We start from the raw sequence: 13,656 nt of genomic DNA on the forward strand, positions 1-13,656 counted from the left end.
CTACATAGAGTACGCGAAAGAACACGCGTCTTTTCTAGCGTCAGTCTACTGTAGATCGTTGGAGGTGGCAATCTTTCTTAGCGGCTGTAATAACGTGCAAGCAATTACCGTTTACAAGAAGGGTAGTCGAACAGACGAACAAAACTGTGGGTTTACATCGCTAACGTCGGAGAAAGAAATATCTCCTCCGTAGGAATCAAGACGGCTTCCGCAAACAACAGTCGTGCGGTACACAGCTTCCTCTGTCTGTCCACGAAACCCGGCAGGAAGCCTTATGTATTTTAACTTCCAGAAAGCATTCGAAAGAGTTCCGCAGTGCTGCATAATGAATAAAATAGTAATGTGCGGAATACCAGACCAAATGTGGGATTGGGCTGAGCAGTTCCTAACAAACACAACGCAGCGTGTCGCTCTTAACATCCTAGTACATTAATGTAATTCCAGGCCACTGGACGACTATTGGATGGCTAGATCGCTTTATATTCCAGTACGCTATATAATACAGGAATTTGATTCCTATTGCCCTGTTTTCAAACTACTGTGAGACATGGCAGATTTTCTATTTACAAATTGTTCCACTGCAAAATAGGTACGCATAAATAGAGGCATACATGTCAAGATAGAAAAGAATTGACCGAGGTTTCTCTTGTGTCATTGGACAGCAAACTTTAGTTTCAATTGCTATTGCTATATTGCTACAGGTCTCCAATTTTCATTCAACTCAAAGTGCAAACAACTTTCTGTGGAGGGCAACCACAGCTCAGGGACATTATGAATAACAATAACAACACTCACCCTCCAAAAACAATTTAAATATCAAAAAAATTACAACAACTGCAAAGTCAAGAATGAGGAGGTGTTTCCAAAAGCGGCATAGCTGTATGAAGGTGTCTTATTCGCAGTTGCCGTTTGCTCGTTATTGTAGACGCATCTCCATGTTTATAATGGAAATATAACCATTATAAAACCGAAATTGCGTCTATAATGGCGTGAAAGTGGTAGTTGCAAATAAAGCACTTTCATGCAGCTATGCGGTTTCTGGAAACACCTCACCGTTCTTGACTTTTCAGTTGTGAAAACTTGAATGTTTATTGAGTGTTGTTATTGTTGTTCATAAATTCGAAGTTTCTCTACTGATGCAAACTTTTTCGCTGTAACGGACAGCCACGAAATGGTTGCAAAAGTAGCTTATAAATTATTAGAGAGACTTTATTCAAGAAGAAAAGGGTGTGGGCAGTGAGAGAGGCAATCAACTATTTTAAAAACGTCTTTCCTCACAGGGGAACCTGCCCATCGCACCCCCCTCAGATTTAGTTATAAGTTAGCACAGTGGATAGGCCTTGAAAAACTAAACACAGATCAATCGAGAAAACAGGAAGAAGTTGTGTGGAACAATGAGGAAAAAGCAAAATATACAAACTGAGTAGTCCATGCGAAAGATAGGCAACATCAAGGATACTGTGAGCTCAGGAGCGCCGTGGTCCCGTGGTTAGCGTGAGCGTGAGCGTGAGCTCCTTGGTTCAATTCTTCCCTTGAATGAAAAGTTTTAATTTTTTATTTTCAGACAATTATCAAAGTTCAGGCACTCAAACATAATCAACTTCGCTCTCCAAAATTCCAGCACATGTTCAGATTTGCTTGGACATAAGCAGGATTTGACGGTCTACAGACGGAAAAATTTGAAAACGTTAAAAACATATGTTTTAACAGAGCACAGGGAAAACTGTGCGGCTGTGAAACTGTTGCATTCATTTGTTGCAGTTTATGTGACAAACTCTTTGTTTTCATCAATTTTTTGGGAGTGATTATCACATCCACAAGGAAGCCTAAATCGGGCAAGGTAGAAGAATCTTTTTACCCATTCGCCAAGCGTACATGTTAGGTGGGTCGACAACATATTCCTGTCATGTGACGCAGATGCCGTCACCAGTGTTTTCCTGTGGAGGAATCGGTTGACCTATGACCATGCGATCAAATGTTTTCGGTGCCCATTGGAGAGACACGTCCTTTCGTCTACTAATCGCACGGTTTTGCGGTGCGGTCGCAAAACACAGACACTAAACTTATTACAGTGAACAGAGACGTCAATGAACGAACGGACGGATCATAACTTTGCGAAAATAAACTTTTCACTCGAGGAAATACTTGAACCGAGGACCTCTCATTACGGAGCTGCTCACGCTAACCACGGGACCACGGCGCTCCTGAGCTCACCATATCCTAAATGTTGCTTATCTTGCGCATGGACTACCCAGTTTGTATCTTTTGCTTTTTTTTTTCATAGCTCCACACAACGTCTTCCTGTTTTCTCGATTGATCCGTGTTCAGTTTCTCAAGGCCTATCCACTGTGCCAACTTATAACTAAATCTGAGGGGGGTTGCGATGGGGAGGTTCCCTTGTCAGACGTAACTATGACGCTAGAAATTATAAACACCTGAGTCATTACAAATTACGAAGGCAGTTTGTATAGACTATCATCGAAGACGTAAAGTAATAGAAGTTAAGTGGCGACATGTTGGCACAGGTAGGTGCTTCTGCAGGTGACGTACCAGTCCTGCCGGCGTTCGGGTCGTCGTGCTGCAGGAAGCGGAAGCTGGGCGCCCCCGGCTCTCCGGGCTCGCCCTTCTGACCCATCACGGACACACCCGGAGGACCCTGGAAAAGCCACGGTGGATGACAGCTGGTTAGCAAAGGCGCCGCTCACGTCAGTTCTGTGTGAGGCACATCTTGTCGCCCATCAATACTTCACATTAAAATTAATCAATAGTAGCAAGCTATTTATACTGTTCACGTCATATTATCAATACTTTGCTAACAGCGCAAACAACGGAAGTGCTTTCCACAACATTTTGCTCCTTCTGTAGCTTTCTCTTGGACAGTAGCAAGCAAAACGTCTTGCTTCAGACACGACTGCGAGACTAATAGGTTCACATGAAATCTTCAAAAATTTTTTCTACGAAATAAATTATGATTAGACTAATCTACTTGAAGGTCTACAGTTTTCCACAGTTTACAATTGACGTATATCTTTTACTCAACCCTTTACAATTGACGTATATCTTTCACTCAATTCTTTAACATCGTAGTTCTTTTAACCCAAGTGGCACGCGGCACATTTTCGCCTACAGTGCACCATGGATGCCAGGTGCAATTAGCTCTTTAGAGGGAATTTTCATCAGTGGTGAGTGTTCTAGTTCCTGGCTTTTGGCAGCTGTTGTATGCGAGGAATCACTGGGAAAATTCCAATAGCTGTGTGCTCGTGGATTTGTGCTGGCCAAAGCTGTGATGCTAGACGACCCAAAAATAGGTCAAGATACGATACTGCAGACCTGTGTTGGTGAGAAGAACAATGGAGTGTTCCTTCGAATGTCAGAAGGAACAGGCACTGTGGCGACTACAACGGTTACGAATTACACGAGGTACATTTGCAGTTGCGAATACGAAGAAGGAATGAGGGAATGACGACAATGAAAATTTACGCTGTATGTGTTTCATGACGGCTGTAGTCGTCGTAGTGCCTGTTCCTACGGACATGCATGCGTGCCGCAAGGTTCAAATGGTTCAAATGGCTCTGAGCACTATGGGACTTAACAGCTGTGGTCATCAGTCCCCTAGAACTTTGAACAACTTAAACCTAACTAACCTATGGACAGCACACAACACGGGCCGCAAGGAACATTGCACTGTTCTTCTCAAGAATACAGGCACTGAAATATCGTATTTATACAGCGATACCAGGCACCGACTCTCAATTAAAATATCCTCTCCTGTATGAGAATTACGTACATAATATGTGTAGGGAGTACAGGTTGTGACTCTGGAACGACGACGTACGGGAGTTTGGTTCTGGCCGTGGGTCGCGCAGGGACACCCAAAGCGGTTAACGCGATCGCTCGCTTTGAGCGGGAAATACAGGTTCGAGTCCCAGCCGGGCACAAATTTTCACTGTCGTCATTTCCTCATACAGCGGATGGTTGATCGCATTCGCAACTGCGATTATATTTCATGTGTAGCTCAAAGTGTAGTATGGTTTATGATTGTTATCAATATAATCCATGCAGATTGTGTATTACGGAAAGGGACGACTGGGAGATTTGCGAAATAACTTGCAACTCAAATCTTAGTAATAATAACTACATAGGAAAGTGCTCTTAGGCATCTTTTTCGTAATCTGCTCACTGAAGGTATATAGAGGTCCTCAGATTTATAATCAGTAACACAAAATCCATGTTATTAACGAGCAGATAACATTCTCAGCAGGTTCTGTTCTATGGACTGTTTTTATACAAAAACAAAAAAGTTCCTATGTAATGACTGGAGAGGGACTCGCAGGCACTATCTGCAAATGTGCAGAGAATTCTCGGTCAATTAACAGCACTACTGACGTCCTTGGATGGTACTGGGATTGGCCTGAACCATACCTAGCGCGGCTGAGTGGCTCAGTGATCGGTCATCCCCAGAGAGATTCAGCGATGGATTCGTTGTTAGCCACAAGCTGGGATACTATTTTATATGACGACGGATTTATGATACTGTCCAGCATTATATTAACGGAATTTATAAACCATAGAAATTGGACCTGAATGCAACATTCAGAATATGTAATCAAATAGGGAGGTATGCCACGTGCCGTAATGTACTTTACGTATACTATAATTGCTTTTCTTTCCAGAATTTCTATCGTATTCTGTATAAGAGCTAAAATGATTGCGGTTGCCGGCCGCGGTTGTCTCGCGGTTCTAGGCGCTGAGTCCGGAACCGCGAGACTGCTACGGTCGCAGGTTCGAATCCTGCCTCGGGCATGGATGTGTGTGATGTCCTTAGGTTAGTTAGGTTTAAGTAGTTCTAAGTTCTAGGGGACTGATGACCACAGATGTTAAGTCCCATAGTGCTCAGAGCCATTTTTTTGATTGCGGTTAACCGCAGTCACCAATGCTTTATCGCACTCTGTGATTAAAATCCAAACGCTAATATGCCTATCGTATTGACGGAAATCTGAGGGTAGTTTGAGGCGAACTGCGGGAGCGCGTGGCTGACGTGTTGACGTGGTTAGACTGTTGTACACGCGAGGCAGCTACACATCCTGGCGCCGGACGATGCGGCAGTGGCCGACCTGGACTGTGCGAGGAGTCTACTGACAGTGACTCGACCAGTTGCTCGCACTGCTCACTCTCTGAGCCAAAGCCTTCAGCGACATCTCCAACTACGCCACTGAGAGTACTGGGTTCTTACGACTTATCTAAGCAATTTCACAGTTATCTTCACACATTCTGTAAAAGAAAAATACTACACTGAGAAACAAAGTACAGAGAGTGAGCAAATATACTGGCCCAGAAAATGTTTCATGCACATTATGACAGACAAACCAATCACAAAGTCTACACGGATTGTGGAACATTGAAATTGGGTTGAATGTCTTAAGGTGCCAGTTCTGTTTTGTCTGCGGTGTTCGATAACAAATCAGCTGTTGTATTACAGACCGAAACTGTCGTCAGCAGCTGACTGGTGACCGACACAGAGCATAGAAGGATATTGAGCGGCCTTCGGCCGGCGCGGGATGTGCCAGGTAACCCCGCCTCCCTGGGCACCTACCGTGCTGGGGCCCTGCGCTGCCGTTCCCGCCTGGGTTCCGTTAATTCCTTCCTTTATGAGAACAGGTATGCAGTCTAGAGCTTTTCGTTGTTCAGTCCAGTGGTGGTTCGGTGTAGAGTCGGAGACGAGTTGTTATTCTGTGAGATTTTGCTGTTGTGCGCGAAAATTTTCCTGCTTTCGAATGGGTATGTGTGTGGCGTGCGGTTGTAATAACCGTAGAAAAAAAAGAAAAAAAAGAAAAAAAGAAAAGAATACATCGAGAGGAGAAGAATTTCTTTCACCGCTTTCCTAACGATCCAGAACTGAAGGAGAAATGGATTCGAGCGATCAGATGACACGAGTGGAAACCTTCAACTCACAGCCGTATCTCCAGCTGTCATTTCAGCGAGGAAGACTTCGAGAATTCTTCTCCTTTTCGAAGATATTTGAAAAAAGATGCAGTTCCATCGATATTGAGTTCACATCCACCACATTTACAGCCATCAACATCAGCTTCAAAGGTAAGAAGAGTTCTCAAACGTGTTACTTCGCCTATTCCATCGTCAGTGCCCGAAAAAGTACCAAAAACTGATTTAACGATAACTAAAGAAAAACTAGAAAAGGCCCAACAAAAAGTAAATGAATCTAGAAAAAAAACTGCGGAATATGACACTGAAACAAAAGAGACTGCAATTAAAAGTGACTAGTGTAATAAGACATTAAAGCTGAATTATGCTAAGATTAAAAAAACAGCTTTTCCGTTATGATTTCTAGGAAGATAATGATGCAGAGAGACAATGAAAAAGAATTGTGCACAACCTATTTGCTTTTTCCGTTATTTCTTTTGTGAATATATTAAACATAACAATAATCTAAAGGTAACTTTGGAAACTTATTGCCGTGCGAAAGTAATAAAATTAGCAAGCAATTATAGTATGTCATAAAAAAGGTAAGTTTTTCAGTGAAAGTAATGCCATGCAATTTGATTTTTTTTTTAAGTTTTTTAATCTCGCCACCTATATTATTTAGTTTATTAAGTAATAAAATAGTTTATTAAGTAATAAAATTAGCAAGCAATTATAGTATGTCTTAAAAAAGGTAAGTTTTTCAGTGAAAGTAATGACATGCAATTTGATTTTTTTTTAAGTTTTTTAATCTCGCCACCTATATTATTTAGTTTATTTGTTCATCTCCATGAACACGTTAATAACCAACAACTAGAGACCAGAAAATCAGGTGAGATAAGGTAGTAAGCAAAACATTAGGAAGGAAACAGGAGCGTGGCGCGGGCTGTGCCCAGCCGGACAGGTAGGTGCCCAGGGGGTCGAGGCGGGCGAGCACATGCCGGCCGGGCCTCCGCCGTGGGGAAGGCCGCTCTGCATCCTTCTATGCTCTATGGTGACCAACATCTGAGACAGCAGAGCGATTAGCAGGTATGACTCAGAGCGTGCTCTCGCTGGTTGTTGCTGTGACAGCCGTCCTGGTGGTTACTTTGTTATTCTGACTCAGGTACAGTGGGAGGGTTGAGTGGTGCTCTACTGTACTTTGGTGTACTCACCGGCGGCCCAGGTAGTCCCGGAGGTCCCGGGACGGGTATGTAGCCGACGCGGCCCTGCGACGTGGGACCGGAGGGTCCCGGGGGGCCGGGGGGGCCGGGGGCGCCGGGGGGGCCGGGGGGGCCCACGCCAGGCTCGCCCTTCTCGCCCTTCAGCTGAAACACCAACACATACACACAACAGTCTTAAGAGTACACATGAACACAGTATATAAGCGAGTCAAGTACTAAATGTACAGCCATCAGTTGCAAATAATGTTAGCTGAATATCAAGATTTCTGTCACTGTGGGCGCATCTTCTACGCAGAGCCACTAAAATAAATCCTTAATTTACATTTACTGCTCCGGAGACGGTCATACGGTGACTGAACTCTGGATGTGCAATAAACATTAACTGCGACTGATAGCTGTACGCTTCGCTGTCTGAAATAAATACAGCCGCTGGGCACAACTGCTTTCCAAATGAATCAAACCCGATAGTACATGCGTATTTTCGACCTACACCAGTATCGTTATTCCGGTACCGCGCGCCGCGGAATTTGAATTCCCGCCAGACGTCACAGACGTCGAAGACCCATGGAGGTCTCTGTACCATCGCGCCGTAAGCTGTGGCGGCGCGCGCCTCCTGGCCCGCATTTAGAGTGAGGGCGCCACAGTGGAAGACGTGGTTGCAGCGGCCAATAGCGGCGTCCCCGATCGAGTACTTAAGCGCTTGCCTGTTGCTCAGCCGCCCCATCCCCGCCCCCTGCCACGTCTTCACTGTTGTATCCCCCCTACCCTCCATCTCTACACCCTCCATCTCCTTTCCCAAGGTGGCTTCCATCAACTCCCCCTCCCGGATGATGCCCTCCCTCCCTCCATGTATCCATCCTATCAACTCTGATCCTCACTCCCCCTCCTTTCCTCTGTTCTTTTCCCAGGCTCCCTCTCCTCCCCCTTCCATCCACTTTTTCCCCCCTCTCTCTGCCCCCTTCCGAGTCCTTTTGCATTTGCCTCCTCTGCCTCTTCTCATTCCCTCTCGCGTCTGCCCTGCCCCTCTCCCCCATTATGAGTCCTATCCCTCCTCGGTTCCCCCTCCTTTTCGTTTTTTCCTCTCCTCCCACCTTGTTTTTCCCCCTCCTCCAGGTGCCCCCCCCCCCCCCATCTGCCTTTGGCTCGGGAGTGTCATCTTTGTGCCGCCATTTTCGTACAGTGTTTTACAGTGAGTGTTCCGTGTTGTGTCTTTTGGGAAGTGTTGCGAGCGGCCATCATACTGTCGCTGGGTGTCATTTTTTTATCTCTTGCGAACAGAAACCAGACTATCGCCATGTTTTTTAATTGTGTGTCTACTATGTTACTTGTCTTATTCCTGTGTCTTTTATTAACATTGCCAATCCCTTTTGCTTTCTGTTTTAACTTTCCGCATTTTTCAGCCATTTTACACTTTAAATCACCGTTTTATCGCCTGTTTTTCTTGTTTCTTTTCTTCTTCCGTTTTTAAAAAAGTCTGTAGGCTGTAGAGCATCGTACTACGCTGCTGCCAGCCCGCCCCCTTCGGGGGGAATTGAAAATCAATAAAGAAAAGAAAAAAGCTCAGCCACCAGTCTAACCTCGCGTGTGTCTCAGGACATATCGCCTCAGACAGCGTATTCACTTTCGTGTTTCAATACGAGTGGACGTGGTGGTCTAGTTAGGTTTTCTCGACTCTGTTGTCTGTTCTTGTTGTGTCGTAAGGTCCTACGTTGGTCGTGTCCGTCCTCTCCCGTTGCGTTGTTGTTCGCAGGCCTCCCCGCGGGCGGGTCCCGCCGCGTTTCCGTCACTTCAACCCCGCGACCGTTCCGGTCGCCGTTACAACAATTACCATTATTATGACTTTGAAATCCACAGCTAGATAGGCTCCCCATGTCAATTTGCCACAAACAGGAATTTTCAGATACACACATCGATTTACAGTGGTTCTCACATGTTTCGCTACAACTTCAATGCGTTATGGCACCCAAAATAATTAAGACATTCATACACATTTAGCTTATGTGACACACAATCTGACAACATTTTTTTGTGTGTGTTCCAGATTATCGAGAGTGGAGCATAATGACAACGATTCAAGAACAGGCTCCGTGTGTGGAATGGTTTAATCAGGCCGAGCACGACGTGTAGGTTCAAAGGAACTCCCAAAGATGGTATAGGAAGCATACGCGATCGAGGACGTCGATACGCCATTGGTAAAAAAATTTCATGCAGACAGGAAGCGTGGATGTGAAACCGACACATAAAGATTTCATGAAATCTACGAGTATTTGAACTTGCGAGTATGGACAGCCATTACCTGTATAAAGGAATGACGACAATGAAAATTAGTGTCGAACTGGAATCGAACTCGGATTTTCGGCATGTCTGGAGAGGTCGCCTTACAATTTGGCAATCCGAGCAGGATTCACGGCCATACCCAAACTTCCACATTTCGTCAACGATGTTGTCTCCAACCTGTACTCGTACGTCCATTATGTATACTTCCATATAGGGGAACAGATTTTCGCCGGCCGCTGTGGCCGAGCGGTTCTAGGCGCTTCAGTCCAGAACCGCGCTGCTGGTACAGTCGCAGGTTCGAATCCTGCCTAGGGCATGGATGTGTTTGATGTCCTTAGGTTAGTTAGGTTTCAGTAGTTCTAAGTCTAGGGGACTGATGACCTCAGATGTTAAGTCCCACAGTGCTCAGAGCCACTTGAACCATTTTCATCCATCTAGGGTACTGATGAACACAGATGTTAAGTCCCATAGTGCTTCGAGCCATTTGAACAATTTTGAATCGTTTTTCAAGTAAGGCACAGACGAGGGCTTCGGTTGCCACAAGATAGAGGAGAGCTAGGAGTGTGCTTTTGTGGCCTGTAGCCTTTTCTTGCCAACTGATCAAGGACAGATAAACCTGATGTAAACATTGCACTGTGTATTCTTCTGCGTTTGTTGGAGCCCCGTTACATTTCCGTTCCACTTGGGACTGCAGCCATGCTGTCTCGAGTACTGTCACTGTCGACTTAGCGATAGTACGGGACAACAGCCGTACCGGCGCATTTAACTTGGACAGCAGTGGCCCGTCAGCTGGTACAGGTAGCCTGCAGTGACGTGGCTACCTGCAATTAACACGTAAAAGGAGAGCAGCAGAGGAGCAGTACAGCTTCGAATGTCATTTAATTTTTAAGCAGAATGAAATAACGCACTGCAAAAAAATGGCTCAGAGCACTATGCGACACAACTTCTGAGGTCATCAGTCGCCTAGAATTTAGAACTAATTAAACCTAACTAACCTAAGGACATCACACACATCCATGCCCGAGGCAGGATTCGAACATGCGACCGTTGCGCTCACGCGGTTCCAGACTGAAGCGCCTTTAACCGCACGGCCACACCGGCCGGCGATGCACTGCAAATCTCCCACAATACGCTCCTTAGACGACTACACGAAAACCGAAACTCGTTATCGTTTTTAACTAACGTACTACTGTCATTAAAAACAAGAACCATGAAAATTCCTGACTTAACCACAGGGTAATTTTTCAGCATACGCTGTGTGTAACGTAAGAGAGATTGAAGGATTTCACGGTGTACTTAAATACTGAAGCCACTGAAGGTATTACTTACAATCAGTCGTCTGGTAATCTCTTAGTTCCTTCCTTATCCGAATCCGAGAAATACATTTCAGTTCTGGAAGTGGCACCTGCTAAGTTGATAACGAGCCTAACAACAACAGAATCCACGAAGCAACCAGGCGCAGTATTTTCTCTTCTCCTTTTATGACGAGCCGTTCTATATCCCGCCAGCGTTCGGCAGTGACGTGTGAAAAAGCTGCATGCGTTAGTTCCAGTACGTCTGGCAGCGTTAACAGTCTTGTTACTCCACGCGCCAAATCCCACAGCTTGGCTTCAGATCAGTTCTGTTGGGTTCATATTGTAATGGTGCAGTAGCAAATGTAAAACTGCAGCATTCGTATGATGTACTCGATGCTGTGAAATGATTGTTTTTCATATTTCTAAGATACTTCTCTACCTCTGTGGTATAAATCGAGAGACACAGTCCAAATAAAGAGGATCTGGTTCCTCATTTTCGCCTTAAAAACTAAATTGTTGTGTTTTCTTAATTTAAACAACTTTTATGAAGTCTTTCATAAAACATCTATAATTAAGAATTTGTTTTTGAAATGAAAACAGGAAATTCGCCGACAAATATGTAATTAGAAACAAGAAGACATGCATTACTGATAAAAATGATGATGCATTTCATAATTACGAGATGTAGGTATTTCATACTGACCGAGAAAAAAATGACAATGTAGAGATTTGAACCAGCGCACGAAAAACCTCCGTTTTGTTTACGTTCCATTAGGCTACCAACTGCGCTACACGTTCAATCAAGTTCTGATAATCGACTGCAGTAAACAAAGGATGGGAAAACTTCATATAAACGCTGGGACAACTTCAAAACCGATTATCTGCGAGTTTATGAAAAACATTAAGGACAGCCTATTTCTCGACACTTTTTACCGTGTTCCACGCGCGAGTTACACCACGGAACAGCAAGCAGCCTCAGCCATTTTCATAATGCGCATTAACAGCGCGACAATCAGAGCATATCGCTGAAAATGCTGTGACTGTACACGATTTTTGAAATAAAAACTACGTAGCTAAAGCGTGATCAAGAAAAACTTTGATGGCTTTACACGTCTTAAAGTTTCATTTAACGTAACTTAATAATGATATATCTAATACATAAGTAGGACCTACTTCTAAGAGTGTAACACCAGTGTACGTGTGCTGCAGATTCTGACCAATCATCGAGTTTGTGTTTGTTTACATGAGGTTTATTCTCAGGATGAACGGATTATAGTGATTGCACCTTGTAAGGGACGGTTCATGGCAGGTATAAGTCGGATAGCGTGGCTGTGAGTTCAGTATTGTGGTTTTAACTATTACTCTTCTTACAAAATGTAAATGTGTGATTGAGCACCTCGACACGAGAGGTCTGTGAAACTTCGCATTGTGATTATTACGCTGTGAGCGTGGTTAAGATTGCACAAATATTTGCAAAGAGATTAGTGTGCTTTAATGTTGAGTAGGTACAATACTAGGATTTTGAGAATATTGTTTTCGCTGTGAGTTAAGTCTTATGTATGGTTGAAACTGCACCGTACATTACACAGTCTGCTTCACAGCACCTAGTTGAAGAAGTGCTATTGTTATTGCCAGTGAATTGGTTTTTCTTCAGTCAGTACGTACGTCGTAACTCGTACGTCGTAACTGTACCAAGTTGATATTCAGCGAGTAATAAAATGAAGCAGACCAGGTTCTAACAATTATGAAGGCCTCCCTGAGGAACAAATGGAGGACAGGTGCTCTTGCCGGCCGGGGTGGCCGAGCGGTTCTAGGCGCTAAAGTCTGGAACCGCACGACTGCTACGGTCGCAGGTTCGAATCCCGCCTCGGGCATGGATGTGTGTGATGTCCTTAGGTTAGTTAGGTGTAAGTAGTTCTAAGTTCTAGGGGACTGATGACCGCAGATGTTAAGTCCCATAGTGCTCAGAGCCATTTGAAGCATTTTTTGAGAATGAGGAGGGGGAAGAGGGGAAAACTGCGAATGTGCAACATGTAAATGGCATTGAAGTCACACTACGTACGACACGGGTTTATATTTCACATTTCTCAACAACATAGGTCACAAGCAAAACAAAATTCGGTATTATCTGGTACAAACTTCCGGCATACGGAGAGAGGCAGAAAATTTCTCAGAGTTTCGCACTCCAATTGCCATGTAATCGTGACTTACTTAGTTTCATAATAGAAAAAGTTTTTCACACAAATATGTAGCTCAAAGTTGTGTAACAGTTTTGCAACCTCATTATGGAACTTGGAAACTACTTGAGGAAAGCAATGTAGACGTCCTGGGCTGTTTTAACATACAAGGATTTGTCACTAAAACTTTAATTATAAGCCAGTCAGCTTCATCTGCACGTTCTCAGACGAACTTCGCAAAAGGTGTATAATTGACAGTGTCTTCAAAATATTTAGGGAACTGCCTTGCAATTCTTTCAAGGCCAGTAAATTCCTTGTAAGTAGGCTGTTTATGTTTTCTTATTGGCAACGTTACGTAGCGCTCTGTATGAAAATCACTGGCTGTGCTGTGTGCAGCTGGATGTGAACAGCGCGTAGCGTTGCGCAGTTGGAGGTGAGCCACCAGCAGTGGTGGATGTGGGGAGAGAAATGGCGGAGTTTTGAAATTTGTAAGACTGGATGTCATGAACTGCTATGTATATTATGAATTTTCAACACTATTAAGGTAAATATATTCTTTGTTTTCTATCAAAATCTTTCATTTGCTAACTATGCCTATTAGTAGTTAGTGTCTTCAGTAGTTTGAATCTTTTATTTAGCTGGCAGTAGTGGCGCACGCTGTATTGCAGTAGCTCGAGTAACGAGGATTTTTGGTGAGGTACGTGATTTGTGAAAGGTATAGGTTAATGGTAGTCAGGGCCATTCTTTTGTAGGGATTTTTGAAAGTCA

At 44.2% G+C, this 13,656-nt stretch overlaps 1 protein-coding gene across 1 annotated transcript in view; it reads right to left on the reverse strand.

Moving 5' to 3' along the window:
• LOC124605267 (collagen alpha-1(XV) chain-like) overlaps positions 1–13,656 on the reverse strand; it is a 228,357-nt gene that overhangs the window by 188,934 nt on the left and 25,767 nt on the right. Inside the window, exons 5-6 of the mRNA XM_047136831.1 lie at positions 7,131–7,283; positions 2,551–2,656 (exon numbers count right to left, since the gene is read on the reverse strand). Coding sequence (XP_046992787.1) covers positions 2,551–2,656; positions 7,131–7,283 — 259 coding nt within the window. The remainder of the gene's footprint in view (positions 1–2,550; positions 2,657–7,130; positions 7,284–13,656) is intronic.

The sequence above is a fragment of the Schistocerca americana genome, chromosome 3 (assembly GCF_021461395.2).
Source record: "Schistocerca americana isolate TAMUIC-IGC-003095 chromosome 3, iqSchAmer2.1, whole genome shotgun sequence".
Lineage (NCBI taxonomy): Eukaryota > Metazoa > Arthropoda > Insecta > Orthoptera > Acrididae > Schistocerca > Schistocerca americana.